This window comes from Platalea leucorodia, assembly GCF_965183815.1.
Source record: "Platalea leucorodia genome assembly, chromosome: 3".
Classification (NCBI taxonomy): Eukaryota; Metazoa; Chordata; class Aves; order Pelecaniformes; family Threskiornithidae; genus Platalea; species Platalea leucorodia.
Genome location: NC_138825.1, coordinates 19,141,734 through 19,166,561, shown reverse-complemented (window position 1 = coordinate 19,166,561; position 24,828 = coordinate 19,141,734). Strand labels below are relative to the sequence as shown.

The window sequence follows — 24,828 nt, the reverse complement described above, 5'->3', positions numbered from 1 at the left end:
CAGAGCTGGGTGTGAAACAGGGAAGCTGTGTATCCACCCACAGTCAGGACATTTCTCTCCCACAAAAAAGGCTACCGGTCATAGTCAGTCTTTCCAGCCCTGCCCATTATTTCCCGTGGGACACACCACCCTTCCTCCCTCCAGGTATCAGCCAGTGCCTCACCGTGTAAATTGCCCTTTCCAGTTTCTGCTAGGTGTGCCAACTCCCAGCTCCTCAGATCACATCCATCGCTTCTGGATCCACAGCCTCGAGCCTAGCACTTCATCAAGAGCTACTCAGCTCCTCTCTCATTAGTGCCCAGGCAGTGAAAGATCATCTTCTCTCCACAGTAAATGCCTGCTTCACACACACACACCTCAGGGCTGGCACCAGGACGGCTGCCCCAGCACGCCATGCTGCCGGGCAGCGGCTGCCACGCTCCAGGCTACCTGCGGGTTTGACATGGATTCACACAGCTATCAGTGCACGCATTGTGGTTTGAGACGCTCGGCGAGAAACCCTGAGACATTTTAGGTGAGGGAACCCACTGGGAACTGGAAAAGGCATGAGGCTAAATAGCTGCTTTCTTTTCTATAGCATGCTGGGGTATTTTTGAGGAATACGAATCACCTGGACCTCACCTCTAGATCCCAAATCAAGACTACCACCTTCCACTAGAAGTGACCGAAGCCGCTGCCTGCCTGTTGCGTTGCCAGTCCCTCCCCTGATAGAACTCGTTTTCCTTGAAACTGCTCCACAACCACAAACCTGCTTCCACTTGTAAGAACTGATGTAACCACTGCCTAGGCTAATGGGACTGTCCCCTTTTAATTTTCTAGATTTGCATAACGCTGGAAATCTATACCTAAAGCTTTATGCTGTTTCACACAATTCTGGGTCCTAGCTCCTACCTTTTGTCAGTCACTGTCTTAACCATTGAAACCAGTGGTGAATGTAGTAGTTACGACAGATAGCAAGCCTTTAAATGCCCATGGGTTTCTTAGCAAAGAGAAACTATGACCAAATGACCAGAATACACATTCCAAAAATAGCAGACAAATGTAAATATATCTCACAAAACTGCTGAACTCAAGCAATGTTAAACTCATACGCCTTTTCTCGACTCCTTTGGGTCATCTGAGCGTACCAACAGCCCTGTGCAGGCAAACCCCCAAAACTCACTCTCTTTAATTTTCTACTTATATTTCTTCCTCTGTTAATTCCTTTATAAAGTATTTTTGTTGGAGATGGAAACCGGTTTCCTACCTGTTTTCAACAACTGTTTTTTCTTGTCCTGCTGCTGTTTAAAAAAAAAAAAAAGTTCTGCTTTTGCAAAACAGGTTTTTGAAAGCATTGAGTTCATATTTATTGTCTCATGCAATCAGTCTGAAGCAATTTACTTAGACGTTAGAAATAAAAAAGAGAAGGCATGAGTTGAGCTTCAGCCAGCCAGTTCTGAAAAATTTGTCCTTGACCCAGAGTCAATATGAATTTTGTCTTTCACTTGCACCATCGCCACTAATAAAGGCTCTGTATAGACTCACTGGTTTCATTGAATTCTTTGCAGCGAGATTTCCTTCAAACCGTGATGTTCCTTACTGTTGTCAACAGGTTTCCACAGGGGAAACAGGATGAAGCTTTGTAAGTATTTCTGTTAGTGATTACAGAAGGGAGAGAATCTACTCCATCTCCCAGAACAGTGTCAGCTCTGCAGGAGAAGCTGAAATAAAAAGCAGCAGTTTCTTATTTACTTAGTGCTATCTAGGCCAACAGTATGATCAGCTCCCTGCTTATATTCAATTTGCTGATATAAAAGAAGAAAAAGCATGTTTCTTTCAGAGTAAAATAGCTCTTTAAAGTTGTTGTTATCACTCGGGCTCTTCATAATTTCTCAGTGAGCAGAAATTCAGTTTCCCCAGAAGTCATCCACAAATACAAACCTTAAATTTTTAAGACCCAATATGAGCATTTATGCGCATTCCCCTTTTAAATCCCGCAACCTCTCAAAGGCAGTCCCTCATTACCGGTTTTCCTTGTTTCCATAATTTTTAAGCTTGTGTTACTAGTTTTACAGTGAAATTTCATGTAGTTTTTAATCAACTCGCTCTTCTTGCGTAAGGCCCTAAAATCCATACCATGGTTACGGCATCGGTAACACCTCTGGGGGCTGAGTACCGCACATCTCCGTCTGGGTTCAGGCCTTATTCCTGCCTTTTCTAGGGCACTTACAGTGCCACTTTCAGACTAGTCTTTGGTTTTTATCATCCGTTGCACCAACGATGTCTGACGGGGTTTGAACACTTAAGTCCTTCCCTTCAGGAGCGCTGTGTGACCAGGCAGCCCCCTCAAAATGAGAATACTGCCAATGTTAACAGTAGGAAGAAAATACATGAAAGGAAGAGCAAAGGCAATTTACACACAATCCGCATGCAGGGAAAAGCCTCCTTTAATCCTTAATTATCTTATTTTTGGTGCTTTCCTAGGGTCTGTTCCTCAAACACAGTTTTGTGTTCACCTGGCGCACTTGTAAAATCGCTTGAGTCAGCAAGTTCACAGGTAACAACGCTTGGGCATCTACTTGAACGTCACCAACTCTTTCCTTTTCAACTTCTGTTCTTCAAACAGTAGCATTGTAAACCAAAATACATTACTATAGTAACTGCCCTAGGAATGACATCAACCTATAGCAGTCATAAAGTACTCACATTTCCGTGTCATTCTCATCAGCAATATTCTCTTCTGCTGCTGCTTTTTACCTAACTTACCCATTTTGTCTTCTCTTTTGTTGCATGACCATGAGACAAAGCATTTTCCTTAGTGTTTTCCATGAGGTAAAGCATTTGGGTTTTTTTTAAAGTGCCTCAGACATTCAAAGCAATATATAACTACTTAGTAGCAAGAATATTGGTGAGGAAAATGCAGTTTCATAAATGGTTGGAAACAGGCGCACCAAAGTTCCTGCTCTCTCACAGAAGTTAAAAATTTGATGCAACATTAAATAGACATATTGCATGTACATGCAAACTGCAATTAAAGTTAGGATAAAAGAGATGCCTTGTTAAAAACACATTGCCCATGACCCTGGATCTCTTAATAACAAATAGATAATAAACTGAATATCTGTTTAATATTAATATTTAAAATAATAAATGAGTACATAATAATCATAAACCAGGATTTTGCATTTTTTTAACCACGCATGTATTTCCTGTAAGATGTTAATGCATGGCCTGAAAATAACTAGAAAAAAAAGAAACAAAAGTTACATGACTGTAAAATCAAAGGAGAAAGTGAAGAAAAACAACTTCCCAAATACAACAAACAACTCACATGGAGTTAATTGTCCAAATTCCCAGTGCGAACAATGGAACTGTTGGAGCCGCTTTTTGAAGGAAAGTCACAAGAGATTTTAGAGCACAAATATTAAGCAGCTACGTAAAGATGTCTCTCAACTCCCACTGTAAACAGAAGAGGTGCGCTAAGGCTGGTTGCTTGATCTGCTGTGTTTGCCTTGACTTATTGTGGAGGGCTATAGCTTCCTGACTGTTGGGATCACCAGGATGAAGCAGCTGCCTAAATCTCCTCCATTTGTCCGCTTCGAACACATTAGATACGTGCCTAAAAGGGAACGCAAAAAGAGCTGGGACCGTTGCGTAGAAACCACATCGTGGTGAGACACAGAAGCAGCCAGCGAGCGAGCTACATGACTTGCAAGAAGCAGAGCCAAGAAGTAATTACCTGATGCTTTCCAGAAAAGCATTGAGGGAAATGACTGTGCCATCATGTATATTAAGTACAATTTATGTGTTCCAGAAAAATTACTTTAGAGAAAGCACATAGAGTTTTTAAAATTTTCCTGGGAATCACTGTCATGCCTTGTCCCCTGTAAAACAAGGTAATTTTGCTGCCCCTGTTGAACAGAAAAAGAGATTTAAACAATGAGGCTACAGAGAATAACGACTTCCCATGCAGATATTCAGCTATCATCACAGTCCAGCACCGAGGAATGAATCGTGTAAGCAGTCCTTTAAAGTCTAAGAATGTTTTATAGGCTTGGCAGCATGCGAAGATTTTGGGGAATCAGACGAGATACCCACCACCACGCAGTTAGAAATCACATTGCTAGAGAGAAGCTGTAGGCTTCTAGCCAGCGTTGGAGTTGGCCACTGGGGTCTGTAACCTTTGCGACACCAAGAAATGGCCACCTTCGCTAGAAAAGCTGCATCCGGAAATTAAAAGATGAATCCACTTAGGCCAGGCTCAGTAATGAAGAGGGAAACTGGGGGGTGATTGCTATTATCATCCTCATTCACATACCGCCCTTCATAAGTAAATATCAAGAAAGATAAATATCTTCTGCTTCATCCAATTCCTACTTTGGCTTCTTTAATTTCTTTTTCAGAAGGGAATTATTCTGTCCTGACCTCAGAAGTGATTCAAACAACAGTTTGTTTTTTTTTCCCCAGAAATGGGTCTATATTTTTAATTTGTTAGCTTTTTTCCTTAGAGTTTTAACCCATAAAGTCTTGCAGTTAAGAGAACTAAGCCCTAGCTAATGAAAAAGAAATAAAAGTAAGCAAGTTACTTTTGTGACTGCAAAGAACACATTCAAATTTTATCCCAAGACACTCAGAGGAAGGAAAAAATGAATTTTCATTTAATTTTTTTTTTAATCTGAAATTCTACAGTTTAGATCCACTAGATGCAGACACTATCTTAACAACAAGTGCAAAACTTATTCTACAAATACTGTTATTGCGCAGTTCGGCTTTTCAGGTTGGGAAGCTGTCTAGAAGAGAAAAAAATACTTTCCAAGAATGATGAACTCAGGAGAAGGAAAAAATAAAAATCTCATTTGGAAGTCTTGGAAAAAGCAAACAGCTTGTCACTTGCAAGTAGGGGAAAATTTTGAAGACCCTCAAGGCAGAAGTCTAACAGGCATCTCTGACCCATTGGGTTTTGTGTCTTGCCCTCTCCAGTGGATACATTCTCAGTCAAGGTCACCTTTCTCTTGGTTAAGGAGTATCTAGTGGCATTTATGCACCTGTTCAAATAGTTTCCCTTCAAAAAGGCTTCAAAATACAGTCTCTTCCTTTGGATCTCTGCATTTAATGTACGTTATGTTTTTGCAACAAGGGAAAAAAGGAGGGACAGGTACCAAGTCCTTTGGCCTCCCAATATAGTGCAGAAAAAAAATCTGCCTTTATAAATACAGCACGGGTGCTGACTGGCTGGTGCCTGCTTACCTTAATGAGCTTAAAATGTTATTTCTAGTGGACATCTGTCAAGACAGAAGTGAGGCACGCAAGTCCTCTTAATCCATTAGCTCTAAATCCAGCAGAGCTTTCACACTCCTTTTTTGAATTGAAGAAGAAAACTTGAGTGGGAACGTACAATGGGACAGTGCGCAACTTCAAGAGAAGATCTTGGGCAGTAAGCACGTGAGATTTCGAGGCAAACGACAATGAAAAACAACAACAAAACTGGGATCGTGATGGAAAACTCATGAGAAAAAAGCCAGTCTGCAGTTCGGGATGAAACAGTGAGTTTGATTCTTTGTTGTATTCTCCCTAGTTCATCTGGATTTTTAATCAAAAATAAAGCCAAAGACGGAGAAAGGATGGGCTGCACACCCTCTCACAGTGAGATTGCTAATACTATTGCAAGAAGTGGTCTTAAGGCTTTGAATAAACCCAAAAGTATTTTGCGTATTGATCCGGGAGATAAAGGAATCCCACTGCTTGTTAAAGGTTCATCTTGCTACAATATTGATGAATTCCACCAATATGGGATCCAGAGGAAAGACTACAGGAGAGAAAAGGATAAACTATCAGAGCAGGACAAAAACGAGAATTTGCTGTTATCTTCCAAGGCTCATTCAGATCCTCAGATTTCCAGGGAAGACAAGAAAATTGAGAGGACAGCCACAGATGCTGAAGTCGTTATGTCTGAACTGATTAAGTCTCAAAAACATATCACTGAGGCCATACAGATCAGAAAGCAAAGCTCCTGTGAATCAGAAGCGTCAGCTTTCATTTGGGATGACAAGAATGAAAGCAATGCAAAGCAAATTCCAAAGAAAGGAAAGAAGCAAAAAAATCATAAGCTGGCAAAGCAAGGTCGACCTAGCAAAATTAAAGAAAAGTCCATTTTGCCCCCGTGCGAGACAGAGAAAAAGGTAGATTTCCCAGAACTGCTTGTTAAGGCTCATCAGAGTGCATATGCCTACTTAAATCCCAACCTCTCCAAGTATGAAACTATACTTCATATGGCCAGCCAGGCTACCCAAACTCAGCTCTTCCTACAGCAGATGGTAAGCTTTCTCGTGCTTTGCTTTGATGAAATCAACCAGCTCTTGGAAGAAATTGCCCATGATGGGGAAAGTCTTCTCAAAGATGTAGGTGGGAATCTGGCATGGCCAGCAGAAAAAGGTGATTTGAAGGAGCACCCTGATCTTCTGCAACAACTACTGCAGTACACGGTCAATAAAATGCAGTTACTGAGTGGGACGCTGGCCTCCCTCACCTCCGATGCCCTGCAGGAGACATGCAGCTACCTGCAGTCTGCTGCAAGCAACTTGGAAGGAAAACTGAAAGCAAAGCAAAACTTCGATGAGCGCCTGCTACGGATGGTAAGGCTGCTTGAAGCCTCAACAGTGGGATGCTCTCAGTCCCACGGTGATGACAGGACTCTCTGTTCTGAGGACAGTGGCATTGGCGTGGACAACGAATCCCTCAAAGAGTTCAGTGCTCTCAGCCAGCACGGGGGACAAGCAAGCTGTGATTCCTGTGCACACGGACATCTGTCCCAAAAGCATGCCAGAACAGTGGAGTACGTGCGTGATGGGACAATGTCACCGGGCACATCCACATCCCATGACTGTGCACTTGAAAGGCATTTTAAAGATATATTTTATTCATCCATGCAGAGTAGGGAAGCAACTTCTTGTCAGGGTGCAGTACCAGAAGGCATTTCTACCATGCCCCAATATGCGAGCTTGAGCAAAAGCCATTCCTATAACTCCTTCCAGTCTGACTCTACTCAGGAAGGTGAACATTTCAAAATCTGTGAATCAACAGATCTTCATTATGATGATGATGATGATGACAATGAAGGGAGCACCCTGGGGGAGGATGACGACAACACAAGTTTGTCCGATATGGGGAAGGATGCCCTGCCGAGGAGGCCCCTGTCTTCGCCTGCAGTTACTGATAACACACAAAGGCAGTCCATCAAGAGGACAGAGAATGCAGAGACAGAGGAAATTATTCTGAAGATGAAAGATGCCATCAGTGAAAAAATCAAGTTCGTCCCAGCTAAATCTGGGCATAAAGAATGGATAGAGGATGAGAGCGGAAGAGCACTCCTAACAACAAGGCCCAGTACAGCAACGGGCAGCCAGAAAACCTTTAGGAAACAACGACGGTCCAGGTCAGAGGAGTCCCTCAGAAGCCAGGCAGAGGATCCAACCCTCCTAGAGCTTCAAAGAACTCAAAAAGAGCTCAGCAAAAGGCTGGAAATGTTTTATGGGAAGAAGGATACAGATAACAACCCAGAGCCTTGGAAATCAAGAACAGCACCTTATTTACAGGACGAGCAAGTTACAGCTAGGTCCTCTAGGAAACTGAAGGCGTGCCTCTCAAAAAATTTCAGCATCCTGCCTAACCAGGATAAAGTCCCTTTGTTCATCGTTGATCAAACTCCTGCCAATCAGCTGGATCAAAAAAGAGGCAGGAAGCCTCTAAGAGCTACTGTGCCCACCCAGGAGACATCAGGCGGCAAAGAAAAGGAGCCTCCTGGGACACAAATGCTCAGTGGCAGCAGCTGTGCCCCCCGACAGTCTGTCAAAAAGCTTATTGAAACGTTCAGTCCTACTGACGATCTTGTAAAAGCCGCACCTTTGAGATCTTTAGGACCAATAAAGTGCATCAGAAAATTTGGACTTCCAGTCATTCCACCCACCATTCCCTTTCAGAGAGGCCTGGCACCTTTAAATCTTAAGCATCGTATTTCACCAGTAGAAGACACAAACCCTTCAAACACCAATGGAGTTTCTTCTAGCTTTCCAAATGCCTTTCCTCCTGCACCAGCTGCAGAATTGAGCAAGGACACAAAGGAAGAGACTGATGAAGACATTGAGAACCTGCCACCACCACCACCTGAAATGTTAATGGACACTTCTTTTGACTTATCTGAGCCTGAAGAAACTGCAAGAATAGAAGGAAACTCTTCAGAAGATGCCAAAAAGCCCGCCAAAACAGAATTTCATGCTACTAAGAGAGCACAAGTTTCCCCAAAAATGAAAGCCTCCCTTCAGTCCATTGACTTACTGCCAAGTAAAAATATCAGCAGCCCCAGTGCCATCACTAATAAAGGTCTAAGGAATTCTGGAGCAGGGGACGAGAAACTGCAGAGGTACTCTCTGGAGCTGAACCCTACCAACGTGCACATCCCTAGCCAGGAGGAGATACTGGCAACCCAGAGAAAAGAGGCTGCAGATTTGTACAAGCAAACACATAAAATTATTCCTCTTCAAAATCCCAGTGGGGTTTCAAAACCACACAGCAACAGCTCAGAGAGCAAAGAGCCCAATTCACCTGCGACTTCGATACAATACCAGAACCGTGGTTCTCCCGATTTGCTCAGGAGAAACGAAAAAGGCTCAGCATTTGCCAGGCGGGTCTCCCCAACGAGAACTCCTCCTTCTTCTCCACCAACGGAGAAACGGCTTTTCAGCCCCCCAGCACACCACAGACGCTCTCTGCAGGCTTTTAGCAACCCGCAACCAAGCTCACCCACCATGCAGAGGAAACCCAGTCCCCCCACAAGTCCCAGGGTGCCCAGCCCACCCTTGCAGAAGAAGCTGCCGTCTCCACCAGCCCAGCGAAAACCTCTCAGCCCTCCTGCGGGCCACAAGCAAAGCTCACCAACGCCGTACCGGCTGTTGGGCTCCCCAGCCTACCGCCGAGATGCAAGCCCCCCTCTGTTCCCCACCGCCCCCTCCCCACCAACCTCCCCATCCCGCTCCTACAAGGGGCCAAGAGCTGGGCTGGATGCTGGAGATGAGCACCAGCTCTCCTCCTCCAAGAGGGGCAGCAACATCCATTCGATATTTTGCCCAGCCACCTCTTCCTTATTCGAAGCCAGACCTCCACTGGTACCCACCAAACCCACTGTGGAGGTGACCAGCCAGCCTGAAGGTTCACTGCTTTCCCAAAAGAGCAGCCTGCTTTTCCGGCAGCCCGGAGACCGGACCAGAAAGCTGTCCCTGAGCGCTGCCAATCCTCAGCCGTTTGTGAGGAGAAGTTTCTCTGACCGCCGACCAGGTGTCCAGTTTCGTCTTCCAGCTCCCGTAACGGCCGGCAGCGAACCCGCGCTTAACCAAGCAAGGTAAGAAACTTTTCACTTTAGGCCAAGGAAGCAGAACTATGGCACTGCGTTGGCTTTCTAAACTCCTGATGGGAATTTAATGTCGTTAAGAGATTCCCCAGAAAAGTGCCCTGTTCGTGTGCAGAACAGATGGCTGCACAAAGATAACATTGTAGTTGGACTAGATGATCGGTATAGGTTCCTTCCAACTGAAATATTCTATTCTACTGTCTTGCACCAGATTTCAGGAGACTACCAATCTGAATAAAGGGAAGAGTTAACTTTCCATGGCTTGCTCAAGCCTTATACTTACACATCTGCTGTGACAGGCACCCCAGGGAAAATTCATAGAATCATAGAATCGTTAAGGTTGGAAAAGACCCTGAAGATCATCAAGTCCAACTGTTAACCTATCACTGCCAAGTCCACCACTAAACCATGTCCTCAAGCACCACATCTACCTGTCTTTTAAATACCTCCAGGGATGGGGACTCAACCACTTCCCTCAGCCTGTGCCAGTGCCTGACTGCCCTTTCAGTGAAGGAGTTTTTCCTAATATCCAACCTAAACTTCCCCTGGCGCAGCTTGAGGCCATTTCCTCTCGTCCTATCGCTTGTTCCTTGGGAGAAGAGACCGACCCCCACCTCGCTACAGCCTCCTTTCAGGCAGTTGTAGAGAGCAATAAGGTCTCCCCTCAGCCTCCTCTTCTCCAGACTAAACAACCCCAGCTCCCTCAGCCGCTCCTCACCAGACTTGGGCTCCAGACCCTTCACCAGCTTCGTTGCCCTTCTCTGGCCACGCTCCAGCACCTCGATGTCCTTCTTGTAGTGAGGGGCCCAACACTGAACACAGCACTCGAGGTGCGGCCTCACCAGTGCCGAGTACAGGGGCACTATCACCTCCCTGGTCCTGCTGGCCATGCTATACAAGCCAGGATGCCATTGGCCCTCTTGGCCACCTGAGCACACTGCTGGCTCATGTTCAGGCGGCTGTCAACCAACACCCCCAGGTCCTTTTCCGCCAGGCAGCTCTCCACCCAATCCTGTAGCATTGCATGGGGTTGTTGTGACCAAAGTGCGGGACCTGGCACTTGGCCTTGTTGAACCTCATACAGTTGGCCCCAGCCCAATGATCCAGCCTGTCCAGGTCTCTCTGTAGGGCCTTCCTACCCTCAGCAGATCAACACTTCCACCCAGCTTGGTGTCATCTGCAAACTTACTGAGGGTGCACTCCATCCCCTCATCCAGATCATCAATGAAGATATTGAACAGGACCAGCCCCAATACTGAGCCCTGGGGAACACCACTTGTGACCAGCCGCCAACTGGATTCAGGGTTGGTTTCATGGCACAGAACTCCCCTTCTTTGCGTGGGGGCTAAGGACACCCACATTTATTTCTTAAAAGCTCTGAAGTTATAAACCTAAAAGCAGGTTATAAACATCTTTAAATAACCATGAGAAGGTAGACTTGAACCAGGAGGAAGGGTATCGTTCCTAACATCAGCCTCTAAGCCAGTAAACTGTTGAGCTGAAATCTGTATTGAAATGTTTCAAATCAGCTGGCAAGAATGACAGGCAGATAATGTGTAGGCAAGGATCTGTATGGACACAATTATAGCTTGAAATTTTGAGCTTCTCATGTAGGCTTTCAGATCTGGGTGCCGATTTCAAGTCTGATGGGTCCACAGCCCAAGCCCAGTTTTCAAAGCAGAAAAACCTCCCCTGGCTACTGGAGATTCATGGCTCTGAAAAAGTCAGTTTAAAGAAATGAAAGCATCAAAACACATCCATTCCATGTTTGCAGCCATTGGTGGCCATTTTTAAAAAATCCGGACTTAATTTCACATTTTCTCTACCACTTTAAAAAAAAAAAAAAAAAAATCACAAAACCAGCTGTGGTGGGTTGACCCTGGCTGGATGCCAGGTGCCCACCAAGCTGCTCTATCACTCCCCTCCTCAGCTGGACAGGGGAGAGAAAATACAACAAAAGGCTCGTGGGTCAAGCTAAGGACAGGGAGATCACTCAGCAATCACCATCATGGGCAAAACAGAGACTCAGCTTGGGGAAATTTATTACCAATCAAATCAGAGTAGGGTAATGAGAAATAAAACCAAATCTTAAAAACACCTTCCCCCCACCCCACCCTTCTTCCCTGGCTTAATTTCACTCCCGATTTTCTCTACCTCCTCCCCCTGCAACAGCACAGGGGGATGGGGAATGGGGGTTGCGGTCAGTTCATCACACGTTGTCTCTGCTGCTCCTTCCTCCTCAGGGGCAGGGCTCCTCACACCCTTCCCCTGCTCCAGCGTGGGGTCCCTCCCACAGGAGACAGTCCTCCACGAACTTCTCCAACATGGGTCCTTCCCATGGGCTGCAGTTCTTCATGAACTGCTCCAGCATGAGTCCCTTCCACGGGGCGCAGTCCTTCAGGAACAGACTGCTCCAGCCTGGGTCCCCCGCGGGGTCACGGGTCTTGCCAACAAACCTGCTCCAGCCTGGGCTCCTCACTCCACGGGACCACAGGTCCTGCCAAGAGCTTGCTCCAGCATGGGGTCACAGCCTCCTTCAGGCATCCACGTGCTCCGGTGTGGGGTCCTCCACGGGCTGCAGGTGGATATCTGCTCCAGCATTAACCTCCATGGGCCACAGGGGGACAGCCTGTCTCACCATGGTCTTCCCCACGGGCTGCAGGGGAATCTCTGCTCTGGCGCCCGGAGCACCTCCTTGCCCTCCTTCATCACTGACCTTGGTGTCTGCAGAGTTGTTGCTCTCACATATTCTCACTCCTCTCCCCAGCTGCAGTTGCTGTTGTGCAGTAACTTTTTCCCCTTCTTAAATATGTTGACACAGAGGCTCTACCACCGTCTCTGATGGGCTCAGCCTTGGCCAGCAGTGGGTCCATCTTGTAGACAGGTGGCATGGGCTCTATCGGACATGGGGGAAGCTTCTAGCAGCTTCTCACAGAAGCCACCCCTGTAGCCTCCCTGCTACCAAAACCTGGCCATGCAAACCCAGTACACCAGCCAGGAAACAGAAACGGGTATTTGGGAATACTCAAAGATCAGTGTAACAGCCTGGAAGTAGAGTGTGTTGTTATTGTAGTTTCTTAGCATCTTAGGATGTTTAAGTCCATTAAGCTCTAAGCTACGCAAGAGGATTAAGACCCTTCTCAGGTAACCTTTCCTCATGTGAGGAGTATTTTTACTCTTGCCACAGGGCAGCTGAAGTCGCATGAATCGTCCTCATGATTAGGGGTTGCAAGACCAACCCTAACAGGAGACAAAATTGCACTTGTAAGTGCGCAAGCACTCAGTGCGTTGCGAGTACAGGGACAGTCATGGATACTGTCCAGGCAGTCCCTCCCCAAAGACAGGATAAGGACCGAGTTTCCCACAGACAGTAGAGGAATGTGCTGAACAAAACATGCAAAAAACACTGGGAAATGCAAACCATTTTGTATTCCCAGTTCTAATACTGCATTATATTCTGACATTTGAAGATTTCTTAAAAGTCCTGTACATTGTTGCTGGGTTTTCTGCTGTTGTTATGTACTGTGTGCAGTCAGCTTTGTCTACTCTGGTGCCAGCTAACAGAAATAAATGTTTTCAAAAGAGGCTTTATGTCAAACCTTGCAAGACAAAAGCCCTGGCAGTTTTATGGATCAGTTTTAAAAACAGTCTATTATAAATTGTTAGCTAATTTATGCTTCAATGGTGTGTATTATCTTTCTATTGTAGTCTGTCAGAGCATAGAGAATAATATTAAAAACCCACTGTAAATAAAATCATCCCGTTCATGAAAAAAATTATATATCCTAGTGTTATGATATACAGCATTTTGGAAGAACGAAATATATCCTGAGCCAAATTCGGCTTACCATTTATACAAATGGACATCAGAAGCAGCCCTACTGAGTTAGTCCAAATTCATATCAATATAAGCAAAAGGGAAATTTAGCCCATTTATTACCACATGCAGTGATTTAAGATGCAATACACTACTGTGCATTTTCTTACACTTAAAATAAGCTGCCTGGAGTAAACTTTTACAGGCCTTGCATTGAGTGGCCTAATACGAATATCACAGCAAACGTGCCGACAGGCAGAGAAGGACCATTTTAGGAATCAGCACATGTCAAAAGCTCTGAGAACCCCTCACATCACTGCTGGTCGTCTCCTCCCGCTGAGGACCGGAGCAGTTGCCACAGCTGTGGGCACCATATCCCCATGCACAGATGCTGACCCCTGCTCTTACAGCAGATGCCGTAACAGACAAACCGCCACACTCAGATCCATCTTTCTCCTTCAAGTTCGTTAAGCATCTAGGGCTTCCTCTGCTTTGCCATTCACTCAGCCGACAGAGGGAAATTTCAAAATGTCTCCCTAAATCAGATGTTGTATACCTAAACCTCTTCATTCTGGCCATGTTTGCACCTGGTCTCAAATTCACAAGCTATTCCCACACAGCTGTCAGTCTCCCTTCTTCTTTCCTTCCCTTGCTCTACCTCTCCTCCCCAAATATAACAATACCTTTTTTTTTGTCTGTGTGGGGTTTTTGTGTGTTATTAGCAGCTTCAAGCACTAGTCACAGGAGGGAGGGGAGACAGAGGCAAACCTGCAATAGCATCACTCTTTTATAGGTAAAACATTTTGAAAACCAAGGAGTTAGCCAGTTTCTCCCGTGCTCCCAAACTCCAGGATATATCCCTCTGCTTTTTCCATGACCAATTAAAACATCCATTTGCTGAGAAGCAGATTTCTAAAGACAGGAGCTTGTACAAGCAACATGTTCCTCATCAGGCAGCTAAGTGCCCTCTCCCACCCACCCCATTTTAGCAGAAACACCAAAAGAAAAGAGGTGACTTCCATCTCATTTTGCTAGCTGGCATCGCCAGGCATTAAATGTCAGTGCTGTGCAGAGATTCGCATCTCTCCTGCACACTCACTGCTCCCCTCGCAGGCAAAAAGCACTCCTTTCCCAAGCACATGTCCTGCCCATCCCACGCTCTAAGGAATATCAGGACTTATAACATCGATCGCCCTACCTAGGGCTGGAGCTAGAGCTTTTGTGTTTAGTCTTAGGGTACCTGGACAAGAGATTCAGTTTCAGGCTTCAGTGCTCAAGTCAGTCCAACTGGTTCCCAGTTGGACAGCCTGTGGATGGATAGACTGAGCTAACTTTGCTGGTTTCTAAGCCTGGTCATTTGACAGCAATCAACAGTTATTGGCATCTTATCAATTGCTCTGCTCATAGAAATCCTGTTAATCTGTAATAGGATTTCTGTGTCTGCAGTTAAACAAAATAGTATTTCACTGAGACTGCTAATCTCCCAAGAAGTAGAGCAGAGATAGAAGATTAAATGCTATTGCCTTTAGGGTATTGTTCAAGGAGGGCTTGAGAATGGATTGGGTTGACTGAATCAGGCCCAAAGCAAGTAGCCCAAGTGAGACCTTCTGCAACTGGGGGATATTTGAATCTGGATTAGTTTCATGACTGGTCATGTATCACAAAGCTCTTCATTCAGCAGTTCAAATCATTAAAGTCCTAGCAGTCAGAATAGGAACGTAACAGCTTGTCTGTAGTTGAAAGCTAATTCAGTTTAGCAGTTTATGTACTTAAAATACAATAATGATTCCCAGATAACTCTGGAATATTTCCTCATATTGAGCTTAAACCACTTTAATTAGTTACAGCAACACAGGGCACATTTCAGCATGAAGGCCCATGGCATGAGATATTAATGATGAGCTCCGCTGCTATAATCAATCTTGATTCATAAAGTCCCTGTGCCCCTAGAGATTGCCAGTGCGACCTCAGGAGCATGATTTACACATTCTGTGTCTCAGTTCTCCTGTCTCCAGAGTAGCAGATTTATACTACCACGATACGCATCCCACAGTCACGTTGGCGTACTCACTGTAACCACGCTAAGCAGATGCGTAGCAGAGGTAAGACCTTTCCTCCAGCGGAGTCGGGAACAAGACTTTTCTCTCAAATCTGTCTCTACCTGCAAGCAAACCCAGATTCATACTGATCCCCCGTTAAACATACGAAATGTTTGCTTCCCAAGAGAGTTTTGGGAGGGCACAGTACAGTGCATTTGGCATCACAAGAATAAAATCTGGATGGTGCATATAAAGAGCATAGATGCAGGAGGAGACAGGGAATGACGTAGTATCACGCAGCATTTGTGCTTTGGGTGTTAATGTGGTCTAATCAGCGCTGTTTTAAAAAGTTACAATTCCTTAGCCTCTTAACGTAAGCGTCTTTCCTTCTGCAGCTTGGAGGAGAGCCCTAGAAAAGCAGGCGACTCCTGGCACAGCCCTGGCGTCCCCGAAATCAAAGAGTCCAACAGATCTGCTTCCCACCCCGAGCTCTACGTCGTGGGCCAGGGGCTGCAGAGGGACTGACAGCAGCAGCGCCCGCGAAGGCAGAGGCGGGAGCAAGGCCAGAGGCCCCAGCGGGAGGATGCGGCCTTACCCAAGCCTCCAAAACGTGGGTTCATTTTTTGTCGCAAGGAAACACTATGATGGCATTGCATCTAAAAACCCAAACTGGCCCCAGCAGCCTAAGGAAATATCAGCAGAGTGGTAGCCAGCTGCTTCTCCTTTGGATTGCATTTAATGGTTTAACTCAAAGGTTTACACTGAGCGAAAGAAATACTTTGCAGTTGGGCGAGTCCGAGGCAAACTGATTCGATAAAGACAGGATGTGTAGAGTCCTTTGTTTCACGGTTTACCTAAAGGAGTTAAAAAGCTTTCAGAAATGATCATTATTTGACATGTTATTTGTTCAGGAGGCATCACAGTTTCAGTTATGTATAAAGCGGCTGTTGTGACATTTCTGGGGGGGCGGACGTAAAATCCTGAACCAATTGAGTTTTATTGCAAAAACATCAATGGCCTCAGCAAAGGCACATATTTACACTAGGTATTTCTCAACATGCAGAGAGAGAACAAGGTCAAATACAAGTTAAAACAAAATAACTCCTTTTAAAGGAATAAAATTAGGGATCTTACTCCCTCAAAAAGGCTTTGATCTTCTAAATCACCTTTGAATATCATGTAATCTCATCACCTCTAGTTCCCAGGGTACAAGGCTTAATCCTGATTAGAGCAGTTTTTTAATAGCCCAATCAAACAACATTGTAAATCCTGAGGCACCTAAGGACATGTTTGTTTGGGGTTTTTTTTTTTAAGATAAGAGAATGCTAGCATAGAGAATCCTGTTCTCCCCGAAATAGGTTTATATTCTTTCTGATTTATGCAGTTTGAGGGGATTTATTGTAATTTCACTGAAGAGTCTAGACAGATTCTTGTTAATAAAAACACAAGTTATTTACAGTTGGTTAATCCTAGGCTTTTACAGCACCCACTGCAATACAGTTTCCAAATTTACTGGATCTTGCTCACTTAATTTGTCATCACAATTAAGATGCAACTTTTAATTAATGTAATTTTAATTAATTTGATGTGTTTTCGTATGCAACTTTAGTACAGAACAAGATCCAGAAAAAAAGCCATTTGTAGTCCTATTTTGATAGGAATAGTTTTAATTTTTCCTACAGTTTTCATGATGGTGGTATCTGGGCACTTCACCTTCACACGGGATTTTTAACCCTTCCTGCCCACCTTCATGATGGGGGAACTGAGGCTCGATTTATGTTGTACAAGGGACCCCTTTGGATACTGAACTCCTGAGTTTTAGTCCAGTGCCTTAATCGCAACCACCCTTCTTCAGTTATCTCAGTGCCATTTTATGACACAGACACAAGGAAACGTTGTCATATTTAAGGTGAGGTATTGAATAGAAAGAAGTAACTTGCAGTGAACGGGTGCCTTGGATCGTCAGAGGTTTGCGAGCTTGAGGTGGCAAAGCAGCCATACCCATCGTGCACAGCCGGGAGATGTCAACAAATTCACCTCGTAATCACACAGGCAGATGCACCAGCCCCTATTCAACTGGGAAATCACAAGGGAGGTACTGCAAAGCTCATCAGCAGGGCAAACTCTGCGGGCCAGTCTTCCCCCTCATCAGAAGTGTAGTTCTCTCCCAGCTGCATAAAAATACAAATACATTTGCAGACATTTCGGGTTTGTCTGTTCTGCTGGCAGTAACCACCCAGAAGAGAAACAAACGAGGAACATGACAGCAGAAAACCAGGACTTTGTGTGCCGAAACACGGCTTTGAAGATGAAAGTGTAACAGAGTGGGAGGACAGCTTCTGCTCAGCTACTACAATCGTTTTATCTCTCTATGGTTTCATGCTGAAATTTCCCAGCATCCATGGTGGGTGGTAAGAGAAAGTATTTATTTATACACCCCAAGCACCAAATTCTTCTGTGGTGTAGAAGCTGCAGCAGCACATGGAGCAACACTTCACGTCAGCAATCAAGCTGGAAACCTCCTCACACATGTGCTAGCTGGACATGGAGTCAGCCAAAGCATCTCTCCCCGAAAACCAGGCTCCCCTGAAGACGCGGTACACGAGCTGGCACCCTACCACAGCACCTCTCCCAGCTTTGACCAAGGCTGTGGTCGCCAGGAGGCTCACTGCGAGCACAGCCCCACCTGAACACCGCAGCCGCTGAAGGACTCTGGTGCTGCCCTAAGGATGCTGCAGCAAACTGAGTGTTACGTTCACGAGACAGTGCTGCTCCAGGAGCGATCTACAAGTTTGTAACACAAGCTCATGGCTACAAACAGCTAACAGATTCTCTTCAGTACAGTTAATGTACAGGACTAATGCAAATAAGGTGTTTACCTTCAATTTGTATTGCAAGCGTGAGATTAAGAGTAACTATAATATGCAGGAAATGATACTTTGGCTGGCTACTTTTTAAAAAAATACTTTTTTTTTTTTTTACAGGTTTTTTGGACAACACTTCCATTTTTCATGAATACAACATTTCTGGAATACAATTGTTTTATAAGATCATACTCAACTTTAAGATTTATTTTTTACTGATGTAAATAAATCAGAGTTTTTATACGCAAGGTATGAGTTTGATCTCTCTTACATTCTGTATGCAACCAGCTTAAATCTTAGCCCAATGTTATACTATTGATTCCTTCCTTAGTGCCCTAACTAGCACCCTGTGCTATAAAAAGTCCATTTGCTTCCTCCCCACCACAGCACGAGTCTGTCCTGTTTTATGTTTTACTGGTACATCAATTAATTTAGGTTGAATTTCCATTAAGCAAATATGTCTTTTTAGGCTACAAGATCCAGCCTGGACACTGACAGACCAGAGCACGGGTCAGCTGTGCTCCCACCCTTCCCCTGCCCTGATTTAAGCTTGAGCTACCTGGCAATTTTGTATTCGGTTCAGTAGAGCTTCTATGTACAACCACAGCTAACTCGAGCACGGGCTAGTGGTTTTGTCCTAAGGGTTAAAAGCAGAGTGCGCTGGCTGCAGTGGAGTCTCATTGCAGAGGGGCTGAGCGGAGAGTGAAGCAGTATCAGTTTTCCTGCCAGGCTTCATAGCTGTGAAAAGAGCAGCTAGCAGCTCCCTGCTGCACTTTATCTGCAGACCTTTAACAAGCTGGCAGCTGCCCTTGCTTCCAGTGACACTGCTCAAATCTCAGACCTTTAAGGGACTTGTCATTTCATCCCCTCAGCATCTGAAGATGACTAGAATATGAAAGCACTATCTATACACTCCAGTTACTTCTTTTGACTTCAAGAACTGCCCCAGGTATTAGCAATACGGTTGACAATACTATGCAGGTTACCAGTAACACCAGTATATTACAGTGTTTGCACTGCCACACCTCCCAACATCCAAAGCATTTCATAACCATTTATGAAGTTTTATCATTAAGAGGCATATTCTGAGAAGTTGTCCCCTTTGCTATAGGTAGGAAGGAAAGAAATCACAGCACGGAGATAAAGTGACCTGTTCTTATCGTCACGTCTCATCAGCAAGTGATCAAGACCCAGGACCACGTTATCCCTCCGATCTCATTTCCGTTCATCTCACACCTGCCCACCCTGCATCTATCCTGTTCCACCATTGCTAGCACAAAATTATCTACAGCCCTCACCATCCCTAATTGCTCTCTACTTTACTGACGTTCTGAATTTCCAGATCTGGCCTCTTACCTCTCCTCATCATATTCTTTTCTCTTTCTTTACTAATATACAACTCCGTGACTGCATTTGGTAACCCTGTGAGGATTTCTGAAGTTAGACTGTATAGAGTAAACCATTTATCAAGGTTATTTTAAAGGAGAAAGGGGAGATAAACCTATCTTACTCCATATGAATCCCTCCTGCTTTAATAAAGTTTTCCTTGAGGCATAGATGAGTTGATTATACAGCAATTAAAGAGAAACCGAAAGCTTTCCATGTGATAGGCTGCCCTTCATTTATTACTACTACTGAACCACTGGGTCTTTCACGTACGAATGAACGAAACCCGAAGCCTAAAGGATGCGAACAAAGACCCGTCCTTCCCCGGAGCGGTAACTGTAAAGCTGCGAACAAAACTTTCCAGGCCTTCCAGCAGACGCACAAAGAGGTGTAGCAAGGCCAAGATGACTCTACAGATATAAAACCTAAACCAACAAATTCACTAGCTGCTTGGCTTTTAAATGCGACTCTAAGAAATCAACCTAACAGGGCAATTTCCATCTTGCAGCCTTACCCCTTCTTAGAACTAGTATCAGTTTAATATCTCTTACATCCAAACTGGAAATTAATCCTGCCAGTACAATACAATGGCTTTCTTTTTTTATTTTTTTAATGTTTTCCTCCACTTCGAAGCTTTGTGTCTCTTTGTTTGTATATATAGTTAATATGTGGACAATCAGGGCACAAGGCAATGCATCTTTCTGGACTTTTTTGAATATTGAGGTTTTTATCAACAACCCGATATCCATGCAGATCCTTTCATCTTTATATTTCAGAGAAAACACATGCATATACACACATGCATTAATTATCATAAGAGACCTGGCACAGAAGTAGGTTTCCATAGCAGTTTTTCATGTGGATAAGCCAGGGAAGGGAGAGCATCAGGGATGCCCTGCTGTCGCACAGCGCGCGCTCTGCAGCTGAGCAGCTACTCAGGCACGGGACTCCTGGTAAGCAGGTACCTCATTCTGAGCCTTAGACAAATTTCATATCAATCCACAGAGCATATTAACAACAGCTGGTAACAGGGTATCTCTAAGGGGCAAAATAATCTAGAAAACACCATGGACAATTAAAAAAAAATACAATACTACATTCTTCATGCTGAAAAACTCAGTACTTTGGAACTATTTATCCTACCAATAGCCAAGAGAGGGAGAAAGCATGTACTGCATCTCTGAGCTCTGCTAGCCCTGGCAAGTCAATGATTTCCCATTTCCAGCCCCGCAGAGTTCCCTTGACAGCCAAATAGCTAGATTAAGCTTTTCCACAGGAAAAAAAAGCCACCGGAAACACCACAGCACAAGGAGTGCAGTAGGTATTTAGATGCTCGGTGTACTCCCAGTTTCCCTTGGCTGACCAACAGCTCTGCAACCTGTCTACTCCCAACACCCTGTGAAGCTTGTCATAACCTCTTCAGAGGTTGTTTACAAACCAGCAAAAATAGAAAGGTACTTCTTTAAATAAACAGTGTAGTAATAACTTTAGGAGTCCTTTGATAGGTTTGATTTAGACTCCTTGCAGCAAAAAGGAGGCTAGGAACTGTGTGAGCTTCTCTGTTCTTCATACGATGCTTCCCAGTACAGTATGCTCCCGAAGTACAAAGCGAGAGCGCTGGGGCTGACCATCTCCCACCCACCCGTTCGGGGATGACAAGCCAGTCCTGCAAAAAGGTTAGCAGAAAGCCAGCACAGGGCCCAATGGATCCAATTATCTCAAGTTTTCTATCTCAAATGTTCTTTTCCTCTTAAATTTTCACAAAACTGAGCCAAGACCCTAGCTATATCTAAATTTAGTTTTGTAAGCCAAGCATTTACCAGCACGTTGAAGCATCATCAGGAGGACCATGCATCATCCACGTTTATTTATTACCATGTTTAAAGACCAAGAAAGAACGATGACTTTAAGGAGAGAAAAAAATGCCACCCTTCAAACAGTGGGTGTGCAGGCAGGTGTAGAGTTTCCCTGTCTTTACTGTGATGTATTAAAAAGATCTGAGAGAATATTGGGGCGGGGAGGAGGGTAAACCGGCAGTTTATTTCCCTCATTTTGTCTCCAAGGAAAACCCAAAAGGACACATTCACTGTGCTGGCAACCCTATAAGCTCATGGACTGAAGAGGGGATTCTGTTCTTCCCTGCAACGTGCTACCCTGCCCAGGTTTACGCAGAGGCCAGGACTAGACCATAGCTAAGCAAACACATGCGGCCACGTAAAATAGATGTTTTCCTTCAGAAAGCCTAATTAACACATCACACATGCATTTTCTTCTGTAACATCAGAAGCTGGCAGCCATGCAGACTTTGCTGTCAAAATGTTATAGTTTGCACTGGGCTGTGAAGTGTTTTTCCCTAAGGCAGTGGAATAATGGCAGCTACAAATTAAAATGTAAGTTTAACAGATTCAAATGATTACGAAATGAAACTGTTAAATAATTTCTTAAAAGGCAGCATTGTCAACGATCACACAGGCCACCAAGAGTCAGAGCTGAACCCAGAAGTGCTTGTTCCAGCTACGCAGGAATTCATTACGCTGGCAAGCACTGGCCCCAGGCAATAAATTATCACATAGCTCTGGGCTGAACGGCACCTAGGCTGGAGTATAAATAGATTTGAGAAACCCTTCTCACCTGTTGTTGGCCTCACAGTCAACTCATCCTTCTGCAAACAAGTCACAAACAGCACTACTTGACTGCTGTCCCCGGTAAATATACATATATATGCCTTCTCAGAAGCAGTGCATCTTTTCCCGGTGAAATACGTTTCCTCTTCTTACACATAAAATTGTGATTGAAGACAGCTACGAGCCAGAAATTACTCGGATTGCAAATGTGCAAAGCTTTGGGATTTGGGCCAAGTTTTCTTTGCTCAGGCCTACTGTGAGCACAGAATACATCTAGTTGGAAAACCTTGTTCTATACGGGACCTCTCGGGTACGTTGTCCCCCAAACATGCAAATAAATGACACCATCGTAATGCTGAATAATCAACAGCAGCAGCAGATGACACAAAGAAGTCTTGGGAAAAGTGGAAGAGGAGGAGAGGGCCAGTGAGGAAAGGATATGGTGGGACAGATTTATTCCTTAGTGGAATTGCACTAAGGAAGATTTTAGGCCCACACTTACTGGGACAAGAGCAATCTGTAAGTTTGCAAAAAAATAGCTTCCTACAGGCGTGAAACGTGAACTGCTGCCAGCCCTGGGCAGGACCAGAAGAGGGGCACGCCGCTACCATTACCTTCAAATGGAGTATTAGTTGCAGGACCACTGGGGAATGAAACAGCAGCAGCTGCCAGGCTGCGCCGGGAGGTCCCATCACTGCAGAGGTCCGGCCTGCAAGGGCCCCTACCAGAGCAATCGGGCTGATTTAGCTGGAAGATGGCTGTTCCCTGGGGAAAAAGGAGGATGTTTTGTTTGCACTGGTTGATACTGAAAATAAAAAACTGCCAGAATAATACGGCAGTCAAAGCAATAGGGATCCTAGTATTGGCACAATTATATCCGTATGAAAGTCATCTTATTCGTGTAGCCAATTTCCCTTCTTGAAATAACATGTACTACTATTGGAATATTTGCACTGACAGAAACGTGTCAACACTGAGCAGTTTTGTAGCCTGATATATTATATACGCTGACAGCATACACAGAGGAGGACTATTGCGTGGAGGAAGCATCTCCATGCATAGACACGCGTGTACAGATGTGCATGTGTCTGTAGAGGAAGCCAGGGCAGCAGCAGTCAAACCACAAGGGACATGAAATTCGGGCTGTGCCCGAGAGCCGGGGCATGCCTGCAGTGCTGGTGGCTGGGCACGTACCTCCTTTCCAGGACCCAGCAGCGGGCAGTGACAGACGTGCGTGCCCTGCAGCCTTCACCCCAGTCTCCAAAAGGGCCAGAGTTTCTACTTTCTGCTCTCAAATGCAGCAGAGGTGAAAGGTGCTGAAGGGCTGTGAAAGTAGCACAGCCCTCATTTATCCGGGGCACAGCTGTTAGCACAGAGAGAGGCTTTACAAGCTCCTTTACCCGCTGCCAATTGCATTCAAAAACTATTGGGGGGCTTTTAAGGATACGCAGGAGCGAAGCGCTTTGTTGGCCAAAGTTACTGTTTTTTTCAGCTAAAGATACCAAGGCCGAGTGCAGGCTTAAAAGTTCAGGTCAACTCTAATTTTAACTGGAGCGGTTTTCTCACCTCTGCCTGTATCAAAGGCAGTATCACAGTATCAGGATTCAGTGTCAGCTGTCAGAGATTTGGTAGCAATGCAACCACTTTTATTCCCATCATCACTATTTAACAAGGATGAAAATAGCGACCTCAGTGCAGCCCCCCTCTTTCTGCTTGAGAGAGAGACTTCAGCAGCTGGTCCCCAAGCCCACCTTTAACCTTGGCAAATTCAGAGTCACCTTGTTACACTCTGTGACCCGCTGCATCTCTGCAAAAGCAGCTCCCTTCAGGTGCATTTCTTTAATTCTCTGCTCCGCCTCTCACAGCAGCACCACGAGGCAGCACCGACATTACTTAAAACAGGAGCCTTCAGCCTCCACGCCGTACTTCAGGTCCGTCCATCCTTCCTTCCTTGTCCTCCCTTCCCGGCCGCCCTCCCTATTTGCCATTCATTTTTCCATACCATCCCCAAAGTCTTCTTGGCACTGCCACGTTCGTGTATTTATGTTCCTGCAGGGGTTTGTGGTTGCATTTCCACAGGCAGATGCAGGGTCCAGCTAACACGTTTGCATGGCACGAGCACTCTGAAGAGCAGACGAGCCATGCCACCAGGCATGTTCTTCAGCTCTTGGTGAGAAGAAAATGCCCATTTGAGGTCATGATGAATTTTGCAAGACTGGATTCAGAGTACATAGTGCCAGTCTCTCTGCTCATGCAGCTTCAGAGCTCGAATGCCCCCTTGCACAGGGAGATGGCACAGGACCACTCTCTTCCTGCTCTGTAAGGGAACGTAAGCTTTCTTCACTCCTTTATGGTAGAAGCCACGTTACCTTTTCTTCCTCACCTTCCCTTGAGGACAACAACTCTTACCTTCAGCAAGCAGCAGGAGCCATCTGTGACAGCCAGGGTCTGCCTTGGGGCACTGGCAGGGTGTAGGGACTGAGTAAGCCAATGTGCAAGATTGCCATACATTGCTTTTGCTATACTAACTTCTGTGGGTTAGCAGCTGCACTGCACATTAAGTGCAATAATTAAATGCATTAAACTGGCCCTGCAAGTGCAGCTTGCAGTCTCATCTCTGGTGAGACTTCTGTAATAAAATTATAATTAAAGTAAGTCAGAAAAATTATGTATTTAAATTCTTACCAGTGCTGGAAGAAGGTCCGACACTGCTCTGCCT

The 24,828-nt window shown here is 45.1% G+C and overlaps 1 protein-coding gene across 1 annotated transcript; it reads left to right on the top strand.

Moving 5' to 3' along the window:
• Positions 1-5,600: 5,600 nt before the first annotated feature.
• On the top strand, positions 5,601-15,760 carry PCARE (photoreceptor cilium actin regulator; the record flags this gene model as incomplete). Its single annotated transcript, XM_082305679.1, has 2 exons — positions 5,601-9,370; positions 15,631-15,760. 2 exons carry the CDS (start codon positions 5,601-5,603, stop codon positions 15,758-15,760), a joined length of 3,900 nt encoding a protein of 1,299 aa, XP_082161805.1.
• Positions 15,761-24,828: the final 9,068 nt, after the last annotated feature.